General features: G+C 37.3%; 1 protein-coding gene across 3 annotated transcripts in view; it reads right to left on the bottom strand.

Annotated features, from left to right (window-relative positions):
• LOC126474868 (dynein heavy chain, cytoplasmic) overlaps nucleotides 1-14390 on the bottom strand; it is a 231166-nt gene that overhangs the window by 78043 nt on the left and 138733 nt on the right. For all 3 annotated transcript variants that reach the window (XM_050102347.1, XM_050102348.1, XM_050102349.1), the window contains 5 exons: nucleotides 13839-14083; nucleotides 10236-10444; nucleotides 9021-9180; nucleotides 5447-5648; nucleotides 1860-2058 (listed from right to left, as the gene is read on the bottom strand). In XM_050102347.1, coding sequence (XP_049958304.1) covers nucleotides 1860-2058; nucleotides 5447-5648; nucleotides 9021-9180; nucleotides 10236-10444; nucleotides 13839-14083 — 1015 coding nt within the window. The remainder of the gene's footprint in view (nucleotides 1-1859; nucleotides 2059-5446; nucleotides 5649-9020; nucleotides 9181-10235; nucleotides 10445-13838; nucleotides 14084-14390) is intronic.

Here is a 14390-nt window from a genome sequence, read left to right as displayed (position 1 = left end):
GGTCTTGACTCTTTCAAAATTAATAAAAAGATATGATCCATTATGTAACTACTGTCACTGCCCTATTTTCTTCAACAATTATTACAACAATGTTTCACCTTTTTGGTGAACACACCCTCAATGTCTTCATTTTTGCTAGGTAAGCACCTTTAACATAATCCAGACAAATGGCAACCACTTCATACTGGGTTGAAGTAGGTAAAGCCACATTCTGCTCCAGTTAAAAAATGGAATTTTTGACATCAAAGTAATGGGATTATGTCTGTCAGATATATAATTTATAAACAATGAAATTTCTGCACCTACAAATTTTTCTAACCTGTTGATACTTTTGTAAGATCTTGGAGATGGCCACTGAACCTATACCAAAAAAACAGGAGGAGCTGTCCTTTTCAGTTGCTCTCCGAACGTCAAACTTATGTCCTTTAGGAGAGAGCTGTGGCTTCACACCTCTATCTACTTTTATCATCAACAAAACTTACTACATGTCAGAACTTGTAGAACCATTGAAAGACCCTAAATTCCAAAGGCACTTCATGAAGGCATTAGTTCACAATCACGATTTGAAACAATGTTAACTGTAAATGCTGATTAGATCCCTGCCATTCTCATGATTCTTGTAAACCAACATTCAAATTATTTCATTTATTGATATACTTTAGAGAAATTCCACTGATTCTTGTTTAGAGGTAAAACAATGTACTAAATTAGTGAAAGTTAATACTGCTGTAAAGCAAATATTCAGAGTGCCTTGCCAGTACTTCTCTCCAAAGGTGTGATTCCTGCACCATCAATATACACACTAAAAAGTAGATAAAAAAATAATATGAGCTTTCAGAACTCTTACTTCTTTCCACAGAAATGACAGAGTGATAGGTCTTTCAGATCCCAGGATGAGGATCTCCTTGTTTGGTGAACTGCTTTCATTGTTGAAGGATTGTCTCTGTCTGATGGGCATTCTTCCTTGTCAGTTACCCATTTTCTGTTTCTCTCTCTCTCTCTCTCTCTCTCTCTCTCTCTCTCTCTCTCTCTCTCTCTAGTGATCTTGTATTATCCCCTTGTAGTTTTATTACCTTTCACAAACCTGTACAGTGAATTCAACGTCTAGTTCTAACAGTAGAATTATTTTATCATGAAATATTTTCTACACATTACCCAGTCTTGTTCTACCCCTGTTCTCTTAATAATCACCAGTCTAACTCATATCCCTTTTTTCCACCAATTTCATCATGTTTCCTAACCCTGTACCTTAATAACCAGAATCCATCCACACACATGCTTTCACCATAGCCAAACAACAGATTGACAAATGTTTCCTCCAGTGCTTGCTCAACCTTTGTCATTGTTCCTAAAGGCTTTACCCCAGATTGCAGCCACATATAAGAACTATCTTTCCACTAACCCCTCTCCAATTTCGAAATAGATCTATCTGTAACTCTTATTCATATTGACTTTCAACTATATGCTTTCTCTGTCAACCCCCAACAGCTACTGTCCATTCACAATCCTCTCACTTTTCATTCCCTGGAAGTGCTAGCACACACTGTGTGCTTCTTCATGAAGGAACATGGGACATTACACATCTTTGTTTCCAAATGGCCTGACTCTTCTCCCACAAACTCTCTCTCTTTCCTTCCTGTGGAATGAACCAACAGTTCCAAAAGCTTGTAATAGTTTGTCACTGGTAACTCTGAGCTCAATAAACCAGTTCCTACATCCACATAATTAACACAGTACCTTAAAACAAGCAAAGAAGAGTTTCACACAAGTTATGTTTGCTACCAATCACAAGCTCAAAATTAAAGCAAAACACAAAACAAAATGTTAATCTACAGTTAAGAACATAGTTGCATGCTTACGTAATATCCTCAGTACTGAAATTAGAGACAATGCTATTGATAAAGTTGTCCCTCATGATTACGGCACGTATAGATTTCCAGTCACTTGCATTTTCACCGAGTAGTAAGCAGATGGATTCAAGAGCAAGTTTCACAAGAACTGGTGGATTTGCCATAGAACGGACTTCCACGAGATGCTGTCTTCTGATTGATTTCACAGCTGTAGGAAATGTTCATGACAGAAGATAGCAGAAGTGTCAATTTTCATTTAGCAGGACAGGCACTGTTAAATTGCAAGTACGGCAAAGCGAAAGAAAATGTGACCCATTTTTAAACGAGAAAGCCAGCTACAAATTTCTGTGACTAATGGCTACAGGAAATTGTCATGCATCTTTCTCGTCATCTTATGAAAGTATAATAATAATATTATTATTATTATGAGACTGGCTGGCATACAAGGTTAAAAACGTGTCACTACTTCTGTAAACACTATGTACATATGAACAGACATGTTAGAATATTTTGCAGGATAAATATACATCTGGGAGCAGAGGCATGCATACAACCAAAAAGAAATTAAGAGGTTATTTGGGCCTACAAAAGAAATATTTCCCCTTGTTTCTTACGTCATGTCTTCAGTGTTGAAGTTGACAATGGTTGAGATGAAGTTGTCGCGCATGGTGACTGATCGAATGCTCTTCCATTCCGTGGCATTCTCACCGAGCAGAAAGCAGATTGATTCTAGTGCAAGTTTTACCACTGCTGGAGGGTTTGCCATGGAGCGCACTTCCACCAGATGCTGCTTTTTGATTGACTTCACAGCTAGACAAGTTTCATAAACATTTTCAAAATTGAGTTTCAGCAATTTTTTCTAATATTTCCTCCAAAAATTAATTGTTCAAAACAGTAAGAGTTTGGTGAAAACAGACTGAGCGGTGTGAGTAAAATATTCAAGCCAACCCACTGGTGATATGAAAACTGGAAATGTTACTTAGGAAGAATCTTCTTTATTTAGATGTACCAAATTTTCATTGATGTGTGTAGCTGCTGTTTGGTAATGCCACAAAAAAAAAATTTGCACATTTGTTACTCACAGAAACAAAATCACCAAGATTAAAAATTTGAGTAACTACTGCCTTCATATAAATAGTGTGTAATGCACACTACGTCAAAGCTAACACTTTCCACAAAACTATGATAACAACGAAGTACATGTAATCTTCCTACCCACAGGGGACATTCAAGAGTATAAAATATTTTTACATACCCCTCTACAGTCCACGTTTTCAGCCAGCTAACCATTCAGTACCAAAATGTGAAATACACATTCCAAAATTATGTTAGAAAGCATTAGCACCAGTGCACATTGAAATGATTTTGTGAAAGTGCAGAAAATCAGGGATGTGATATTTGCAGATTTCTTTGCAGTAATCTTATTTGTTTAAAGCACTGTTTAGTACAATATAAGAAAGTCAAAAGGGCTGCAATAATTTTTATTTTGAGTTCTATACAGCATTCAGCGTCAAGACTTTCAACTTTTAATTATTCACAGAATCCCTTACGCACTTTTTTCTAGTCTACAATTTCCTTTAGATGCTGATCAAGGAACAAGACTTTTGGAATCTTGAGATTCATTACTTTTATTTTCAGGTTTATTATTTATATTCCTTTATTAGTATGTAATTGTTTCTTGCCTTACTACTTCTGGTTTGTATTTGCATGGTACAAACACTTACAAATCAAACCATTTTCATCAGGTTTTGATCATGGTATTAGGCAGAAGCTGCCAGCACTAAACAGGATATAATTAAACAAATGGAGAAGTAGAAAAGTTGTCAACATATGGAAGACACCAAGAGTGGTAATGCACTTCTGCCCACCAGGAAACCGTGTAACGTATGTATCAATCTCTAAGACTTCCAATTTATTTTTATATGACTTGCTACACAATTTCTATTTATCTTCCTTGGCCATTTGTACACTCACAGCTCAGATCTCTAAATCCCCAGTGATTGAAATCAAAGGCCTGAAAAGACAACAGAGTACACGAACGTATTCCATTTAGACTTCATCCTACAGACTGTAATGAAGCCATACCAAAATGTGTGTCCTGCATGAAGAGACCAAGATCGGAAAGAAAAAACAACCCAGAGACACAATACCATTTCTCAAAGATGGAAGAAGGTAACTTTGACATGGCAGTGTGGTGGAAGTACACCCATATGGAACAAGCATGTAATTTAACTTTCATTCAGTGGTTAAACCTACTTTGTGGCAAAAATCCCACAGTGGGCAAAAAGCACTGTGCAGGAGTGTACTTGTTGAGAACAGGCTAATACTCTACAAGCAGTAGACTATTACAAGATTCTGATAATATATATTCCAATAAAGATTTATTAAGTTTAATAACTGCAATTTGAATAACCCCTTATTCAGCGAACATACCAGTTTAAACAAAAGTTTATGCATACAGGTGTACTCAAACTCTAAGTTTGTCGGCTTGTCTTATCTGACTGGTAATTAATCAGTCTTACATTTTTATTTTGTAATGAAAGCATTCAAATACTATGTTCAATGTGAAGTAAATAATTTTTTGGCATGATGATTGCCTATCCAAAACAAAAACCAAAATCATTAATTTATGATTAAAAATATTTTACTTTGCTCTCAGTTTCCATGTTAGCCCACGTTTACAGTCCAAATAAACACTAACCTACTAAAATTTGGATGCATAACAAGTTATGGTACTGCAACAAAAGTCATGGAGGGTGAAAAACAAAGTATAGATGCGCTTGGAAAATAATGCGAAGTATCAAAATTAACTAACAGAAAATTTAAATTACACTCGCTATAACATCTTCAGTAGCTACACTTTACTGGTTCACCATTTCTTCTGAATTTCAACTTTTTCATTCTGGCGGTTAACTGTTCTATTAGCATATTTTTGCTACCTCCAATAAATAAAGCCATGTTTTTTGTTCTTTCTCAGTACTTTAATAACAAATGCTTTTTCTAATATTAACTGACCAGGATGAAACACATTGCCTATTGTTTATCAGATGTATGTATTTCTTAATACTTTTCATTACATCAGGTGGTCAGAAACAGTCTCAAAAGCCTGAATGGGTGTTGCAACGTAGGTTATGCAAAATTCAATATGATGCACCATTTCTTAGATAATTAGCTCCGATGTTAGCAAATGAGGTCATCATACACAAATTCAAGCAGCCCACCAAACACAGTTAGTGTCAGTTGTACTCATAGCACACAAGACTGGTCAGCCTCAGAGTTGGGTTTGATCCTTATTACTGCCCCAGTTTTAGGGAAAACTAACAGAGAACACATTTGGCGACACTTTCTCTGGCGAGCTACTTAGCTTTTCAGTACGCAATTGCCAGACTGGCCAATTACAATGCTAATTAACTCTGAAATGGTGCAATGTATTGAATTTCTTCTTTACAATAATTTCTCAGCACAACCTTCCCTACAATACACTCACAGGCATTTCAGATTGTTTCTGAGCACCCTGTATTCTATTTGAATAATCCAAAGTTGATTTAAAATCACAGGATGTCATTCCGATAAGTAAAGCACATTTCAGAACTTACCTTGCTGAGCATCTATGACAGCTGGTTCCACTTGAGCTAAATCAGCCATGACATCTTCACGCTTCTGTGCTATTTTTACAGTTTGTATCTCCAGTTCAGCTTGAATCTCCTGACTCTGGACTTTCTTCTTTTCTGCTTCCTGTTGATCCTTTACCATTTGTCTCAATTTCGCATTTGCAGCTTCATTCTTGGCTTGCAACTCCTACATAACACACATGAAACTTTACACAGTCTTCTAACAATAACTAGAGTTAATGCAAGAGTTCAGCTTGCCAGGAAAGACAATGTCAAGAACTTTTTTTTGGGGGGGGGAGGGAGTTTCAGAATTTCAGATTTTGATGCTACAGCCTAAGAATGTCAAACAATGAAACATGTATTCAACTTTTTGTTGCTACACAGTTGTAAACAAGCTAAGAATCAAGAAACAATTTTTGTGGTGTAAAAGGATACAAATGCATTAGTTACAAGTATTGGCAAATGTAGATGAAACGTTTCCTCACAAAGATGACGTTTGAATAGTTGAACTAAATACCAACAGGGGACACCAAAACATTATCTTAATCTGTTTATCTCAAAGACAGTTGTCAACAATCAAAGACAAATACTGCTACTTTGAGTTGGCATAGGGATATGGAAGAGGAAGGAGGAGGAAGAAAGTGTAATTTGTAGAGACAGGTGACAAGGGAAAGAAGATTAAAAATTTATACCCTGCTGATACCAAGCCCCAACGCTCAGACTGGATATTGATGGGGGAGACGAACTGCCCATTTTGTTTGCAAATGAATCATCCACTCAGTGCCTTAAATGATTTCAGGAACTATTGGTTTACTGCTCCACTTACCAGGACGTAAATATTTGATTAGTATGAAGAGTAGTCATTAAGTTTTGATTATCATTTAAAGAAAGTTACACAGTTTTATATTTGTAAGTACGTGTGTGCAATCCTGATTCCCACTGATAGCCCACCACCACAGTACTGCTAAACTCAGCCAGAGAAGCCAAAACAAAATGGTACAATCTACCGTTTAGCTGTGGAAAACTGGGCAATGATTAGTTTCCTGCATTTGAAGGGGAAGGACTCGGCAACTGTCCATGCCGAGTTGGTGGAAGTGTACAACATTAAAGCACTATCACATGAGAGATTGGCCAGGTGGCTCAGAGGCTTCCAGTGTGATCAAACAAGTCTGAATAATGATCAATGAAGTGGTTTGCTGAAAACTGTGACTCTCAAGGGAAGTGGAGGCTCTAGTGCTCAAAGGTCAGCATAATATAATTGAGGCACTTGTTGGAGAAACAAAACCTGTCGGGGATCATTTTTAATATCTTGAGCAAAAATTCTGAATTCCACAAAGGTTACCATCCACTGGTTTCTGCAACAACTTACATTCACTCTGAAATCTACTGAACAGAGGCAGCAGCAGAAATGTTGTAAACGTGCCTATCCTCCACCAGCTGCCTAATCACAATGTTTGAGTGCTGAGTCTATCATCATTAATCCATGGCAAAGGGACAAAGCAAGCCATGGAAACGTGGATTCACCACTGGTGAAAAAGGCGAACGCCCAACCATTGTCAAGCAACTTGACGTTGAGTGTTTTGTTTTGTTTTTTCTCTTCTTTAGAATAGCCATGATATGGAGCTAACAGTTTATGTTCATCAGGGGCAACAGTCCCAGGACCATACAACTGTAACCTCCTTACAAGTTTACAGGAAGCAGTCCCATCACAATACCCCAGCTCATTCTGCACAGGACCTCATCCCACAAGCTGCTTCTCTGGGCTATCAAATTTTGTCTCAACACTGTATCTGCTGACATCGTACCCAGTGACTACTTCCTCTTTTCTTGGATGAAGAAACTATTGTGTGGCAGGGATTTCCAGAATGATGATGAGATAATGAGCTTCCTGAGCAACCAAAATGGAGACCACTACAACCAAGGTCTCCCTAAGATCATTCTTCACCCAGAAAAATGTGTAGCACTGAATGTGAATATACAGAAGTACTACCATAATATCAAGTTTCACAGTCCCAGCTTGATTTTTATTTTTTTAGTGATAACTGAAACTTTATGACTTCTTGGTAAATGAAGACAGTGTATTTCTTCCAAAGATTTTGATTTAAGTTCCCTCATCATCTCAGTTATACCTCTGTGCTATATTAACCGGTTAAATCCTAGCAGCATGTCTTCAAATTCTTTTGATCTCTGCTTTCATTCCTACTTTATATGGCTTTCTTACACTGGAGCAGTATTCTGCAATAAGTTGCAATTATGTCTTGTGTGGTTTAAGCGAAAGACACATTGCACTTTCCTAAAATCCTCAACAATTCTGGGTTCCACATGTCTCCCCTGCCAGTGACTTCATGTGTCCCTTCCATTTTATATCACTATCGGATTATTTCTAGGTATAAAACAATTTGGCAGGTTGCAGACATTTATCACTAATCTTTTAATTAGGTGTTAGCTTCTCTCTCTCTTTGTTACGGGCATTATTTTGCAATTATCCCAGAAGAAGGAAGCAAAGGTGTTAGCTCAGACAGGACAAGGATTGGGAAGTAAATCATCTGCATCATCCTGAAAGGGAATAACCCAACATTCTTCTTAAAAAATTTCCCTTAAGGAACCAAAGGAAACCTGAATCTGGGTAGACTTCCTTACATAAATCCAGAGACTACACACACTGAAACAGCAGCATCATCATAAACAACCAACCAATGTCAATGAGTCTATGTCAAGAATACCATCAGTCTTACTAAATTCCCTTGGGATGGAAGGACAGCCCACATGTGCCCCCTCCCCCAAACATATATATCATTATTCTCATTTCTCTCTTAAGATCACCACCAGTGTAGTTCACCATGATTAATTACTTATAAATTCTGAAAGTCAAGCAGATATTTTGTGTAGGTAATTTTGTGCAATTGTATCTCTCATATCAGACTGCAATGCAAAATACCATTCAGAAATATATATTTATGAAGTAAGCATACTAGGCACAAACAGGAGTTTACAAAAGTCACATCTTTACATATTTATTTCAGGATTTAAACTGTAACACTGCTGTTAGCAGATTTAAGATATGAGAAAAATTTTAATAAAGAAATTCATTAACAACTGCAAAACACTTAGTACACAAAACACACTATTTTGGAAATTAGAATTGGGAAAAAGAGATGTTACATTCATTTTAAAAACTTAAAAAAAAAAAAATCAACATTATTGAAGTACTAAAGAGTTTGATACACCTAAACAATTTGTGACATATACCCAATGTCCATAATTATACGCACTGGAGAAGTTTACTGATAATGCATTGGAACATATTTTGAATGTGGAGCTAATGTTTTCAAAAAAGCCATACTCTTTCATGGCCTATGTCCAAATTGCCCATGCACAAGGATAGGTCGGTCTGTTTCCATATAATAGCATAGTATTAAGCAACAGTTCTTATATATACAACATTTATAGCATATGCATTCTGCAAGAAGGAAACACATTGGGAGAGGAGGCAGGGGGAGGGGGGGAGGGGGGGGGGGAGGCAGAGGCAGAGAACAAACTTCATTCAGTGCTCCAATACCTGAGATTTCACAGCAAGCGATTTTTGCATCTCTTCTACTTGTTCAACTGTTTCTGCAATCTTGCTCAAACCAACATTCAAATGCAGCTGCTGCTCTTCAAGATCCGATCTCTTTTCATTGTACAGCTTCACAAAATGGTGAATGAAGTCCAGATAATGCCTGCAATGGTTAACAAATAAATCAATGCAATACACCTACATAAATTTTGTTACCATGGCTCTATTGTTTATTCCATGAACCCCTTAATGAGGACAATCTAAAAGGAGGCAAAAAACATTTTTTGACATCATACGTATTTCAAAACAAACTCACAAAATACTGTTCCTTCTATAGTTCCTAAACCAAACATTACTTAATACGAGTAGTATGTTAAAATTTTCTTTACAAATTAATGCAAAATTATCACAAACATGTAGATTTATACTTATATAAAAAGCTATTTCTGATTCCTAAGATATAATAGCCATTCACCATCTAAGGAAAACAATTAAGAAAATGTCTTTATACACACTGAATTGCTGTCCTAAAGAAGTACAAGTGCAGAAGTACAATATTTCAGAAAAATCTGGTTATGTGATAAAATAAATAACATAAAATACACTGTGGTCAGCGTGTGTGTGTGTGTGTGTGTGTGTGTGTGTGTGTGTGTGTGGGCCTTGAGAAAGGTGTGAGGGCAGGTCAGCAGTTGTTCTGGATACATTAGTCGATAAAGCACTTACTTACGAAAGACAAAGGCACCAGGTTCAAGTCCTGATCTGGCAAAAGACATGAATTTCCATAATAGTGACCTCTTCGCTGCAGTGTAAAATGTAAATATCATATGACTAGGGCCTTCCGTCGGGTAGACCGTTTGCTGGGTGTAAGTTTTTCGATTTGACGCCACTTCAGCAACTTGTGCGTCAATGGGGATTAAATGATGATGACTAGGACAACACAACACCCAGTCCCTGAGCGAGGAAAATCTCCAACCCAGCCGGGAATCAAACCCAGGCCCCCTTAGGGTTGACATTCTGTCGTGCTGACCACTCAGCTACTGGGGGCGGACAGTGTAAATTCATTCTGGTACCACCAAAATAATTTATAAATAAAAACCTTAATGTGACACCATAATTTCCAATATCTCTATGTGATTCTTTTGCTGAAGATCTCCACTAATGTTCATTTGATCTCCAGTAAGGTTCATTTGTTTTTACACAATTCAACAGCTCATTTACCTTGGAGTAATGGCCATCGTGCGAGCTCCTCTTTTAGCAAGACGAGCATTTGCCTTATGCAGAGTTTGATGAACGTAAACACAAGCATTGATAACTGCATCACGGTGAGTTGGTGAAGCTGGAAGGCCTGCATATGCTGTGGGGAAGAAGTCTGGCGCCTTCCATGAAGGACGCTCTAAATCGACACGGTTTGTGAATTCCCTGCCAACCTGCAAAGAAATTTTTCAGCACACACAATTTAACAACCAACCACCAAATAATATAAAATGATAACTACGTAATTGACATGTCAAAATAAGTGACAGTGTTAACAGCACACAAAAAACACAAAAGCCTCACAAAAATTTGTCATCATATTACATGGATACAGGTTTAGAAATTAAAAGTACATTTCAAAACACTACAGCGGCAACTAACACATCGGCCTAAAATTTACCATTTTTGTAAGCAATTGCAAATGATTTTTCTCATTGGAAATCACATCTAGTGACTTTGAAGATATAATTAAAAACGTGGTTGCTACTGATTGTCCTTGTCAAGGGGTTTTAGTTAAAACCTGGTATGTGTAAGAACTATAACACTGCCAGGACTTGATGAAAACACTGGTACATTGTGTTTCACACGTTATTCAAGGACATCATCTTTATGTGGTTTTCAAAAACCAAGTGAAAAAATATTTCAATATATTAATAAAATATACAGAATGACTTTTTAATCAGCCATTAATGTTTTGCCATGTCCAAAGCTTGTTACATCTGTGAGAACGAGATGCAACATGATGTCCCAACCAGCTAGAAGAAGAAGAAGAAGAAGAAGAAGATTGCCCACTGTGGCAGAACATGGTTGACAAAAAAAGTCTTACACCTGTAAATAGATAGGAAACAACTAGTAAATGACAGTTAATATAAATAGTTGAAGACAAACACATTGACATCTGTGTAGTGGCTACTCTTGGTAGAAGTGGTCAGGATGAGTGACTAAAGCACATTCAGGTAAGTTTTACTTCATTACATCATATTAACATCATCTGGGAACAGTTTCAGATAAGGGCATCCTTAAATTCTAATGGGGAATTCTAATGTAAAATCAAATTAAATTACTTCATTCTATCATTACATATAGATTTTTTTATAGATTTAGAAAAGGCTTTTGACAGAGTTCAGTGGAACAAGCTGATGGATATCTTGAAGAGGATAGGAGTAGATTGGAAAGAGAGACGACTGATACAGAATCTATATTTACACCAGAAAGTAGGGATAAGGATTGGAAATGAAACGTCAGAAGGACGCAGCATTGGACGAGGTGTTAGACAAGGTTTTGCCTTTCCCCACTGTTGTTTAACATATACCTTGAAGAGATTATTGCGAAAAGTTTAGATGGGAAAAGAGGACTATGTATTGGTGGAAAGAGAATAGAATGTATAAGATTTGATGAAGACATCAGAAAGTGAGCGGGCAGTGAATAACATGCTGAAAGATCTGAATGAAACTTGTGTGGAATATGGGATGCAGATAAACACAGCAAAAGCAAAGAGTATGGTCATCAGTACAAGACACAGACCGTCCAATATTAAAATAGGACAATCTCCCATTAGCCAAGTAAGGGAATTTAAATATCTCGGAAGCACAATAACTGAAGACTTGAGATGTCACCAGGAGGTGAGAACTCTAATTGCCATAGTGAAGGAGGCATTCAACAGAAAGAGGAGACTCTCATGTGGCAAATTAGATAAAGGACTACGGAAAAGGCTTGGCAAATGTTTTGTCTGGAGTGTGGCACTATATGGGACAGAAACATGGACACTGAGAAGAGAGGATGAAAAAAGGTTAGAAGCATTTGAGATGTGGATGTGGAGGAGAATGGAGAGAATAAACTGGATGGAAAGAGTGAGTAATGAAAGAGTATTGGAAACGGTTGGCGAGAGAAGATGTCTGCTGAAAGGAAAAAGAACTGATTGGGACATTCACTGAGAAGGGAGTGCTTGCTAGCAGATGCTTTGGAAGGATTGGTTTGTGGGAGAAGACTGAGAGGAAGGAGGAGATACAAGGTGATAGACGACATAAAGGGAAGAGCAAATTATGCAGACCTGAAGAGGATGGCAGAAGACCGGACAGCCTGGAGAACTACCATGTGAAAACCTGCCTTTAGGCAGAACACTGATACTGATGATGATGATGACTATCATTACATATTCACTGAGGTAAGAAAATGGAACTTAACAAATGCTGCACTTGTAGAAAGTGCTGATTCTCCATGACACCCCAAAGTGTTTGACAACTGGCTCTCCCAATCTGGTTGTCCAAAAACTAAGAGTATTGGTTCCGATTCTATGCTTTGTCACTTTTACAAAAACAGCCAATTTCTAAACATCTGAAACATTACCAGAATATTACACAGTTTCACTTTCAAATCATAGAGCTTTCTCGTGCTTGCAACATTCATGCACACATGTCTCTCAGGAGGATTTCTAATGCCTAGAAGCCATTTCCCATTCATGTTTAGGCAGAAACGTTTTACATATATTAGTAACCAACATGTATCCAGTCCTCAGAGTTCACTGTTCCTGCCTCATTGGCCACTGTAATTGGGCATCTTTGTGGGCAAGAATGAAATGGTACTCAATGATCTGCAGCAGCTCTTGTCACAATAAAGTTTTTTAGCTGTGAAACTCTATACATGGGCAAGTTCTGACCAGTCACTCTATTTGTCAGCCTCAATTCTGACATTCCCACACTCCATTTGCACTGGAGTGATTTTCACTGACAGATAACCGAGAGGGCATTATGCAGCGACACTTGAGAAATCTTTCACATCCTTCAGAGCTTGGCATTTGATACAGATTAGGTTATTAGATTAGATTTACTTTCATTCCAATTGATCCGTAGTGAGGAGATCCTTCATGATGTAGAACATGTCAGAAAAACAACAATACATGACAAATATTTACAACTCAAACAAATAAGCTAATGTACCATTCCACAGGTCCCAAGTGGCATGGTCATCATTTTTTAATGAACAAAATTTTTTATTTATTTTTTTATTTATATGGTAATAAATGTGTAATACAACTACTAAATACTTATTTACAATGAACACATTACTGCACTGAACTGGTGCAGAAGTTAGATTATACGTACACACACTTGTTTACAATGAACACATTACTGCACTGAAATTGTTCACAAATTATATTGTATCAGTTGGTTCTACTGAGAAATTCATCGATGGAGTGGATGCAAAAATAATCTCCCCTTCTCCCATTTTTCTGCCTCTCCAACACATCAATCTTCCAACCTAGAGTTAAAAATATCTAACACAATATGCTCTGCAATGCGCTTCTGCCATTAACACACCGAGCACAAATCTACACCCATTAACTTGTTACCCACCACCCCGTCTCACTATGTCGTCTGCTTGTACCTCAACTTCTTATCTTTGGCATGCCACTTTGGTAATTTTTTGGTCCAGTGAACAGGATTACTCTGCATAAAATAACAACTTGGAAAATAAAAATTATTAAGTTAAAAAAATTTGAACATGTGCTCTTAAAAATTACACTTGTGCATACGTGTCAAACCTCAATACATTAATAACAGAAAATACCTGGAAGAGAGCACCATCTGACCAGTCTCCAAACCAGTTCAGAACACATCTGTTGAAGAGTGCAGGTGATGTTGCAGCTCTGTCTTTGAGCCCTTCAGAAGAAGGATTCATTGTAAATACAACATGCAAATTCTTCATCACCTGACCAGTAAACCATTTGTATAATTCCTCATTAGAATCCAACATCAGACCTTCTCGTTGGGCCCCTTCTTTACACTGGGTCATCAATGTTGAATATTCATCCCCTGTGAACAAAGATAGGGTGGAGATTCCATACACAGCAGAGACCCTAAAGACTTCAAACAGTATAGGTGTGAGATTACCTATAGCTAGAGAAAAAGACTCTGAAATTACTGGTGTAGTGACTGATGACATTAGATTGTTTTGTGTATACAGATCACCAAGTGGGAAGATTAGCATTTTTCTGGGAAAAAATGGCCAACTTACCAAGAATGAATACAAAGAAAAACATCATTATATGTGGTGACTTCAATATTGACATGGGAAAAGAATCAAAACCAAGGCAGATTTTGAAGAATGGTTAATACAGTA

Source organism: Schistocerca serialis, chromosome 4 (assembly GCF_023864345.2).
Source record: "Schistocerca serialis cubense isolate TAMUIC-IGC-003099 chromosome 4, iqSchSeri2.2, whole genome shotgun sequence".
Lineage (NCBI taxonomy): Eukaryota > Metazoa > Arthropoda > Insecta > Orthoptera > Acrididae > Schistocerca > Schistocerca serialis.
The sequence above is the reverse complement of the archived record's forward strand: the minus strand, read 5'-3'. Positions and strand labels throughout refer to the sequence as shown.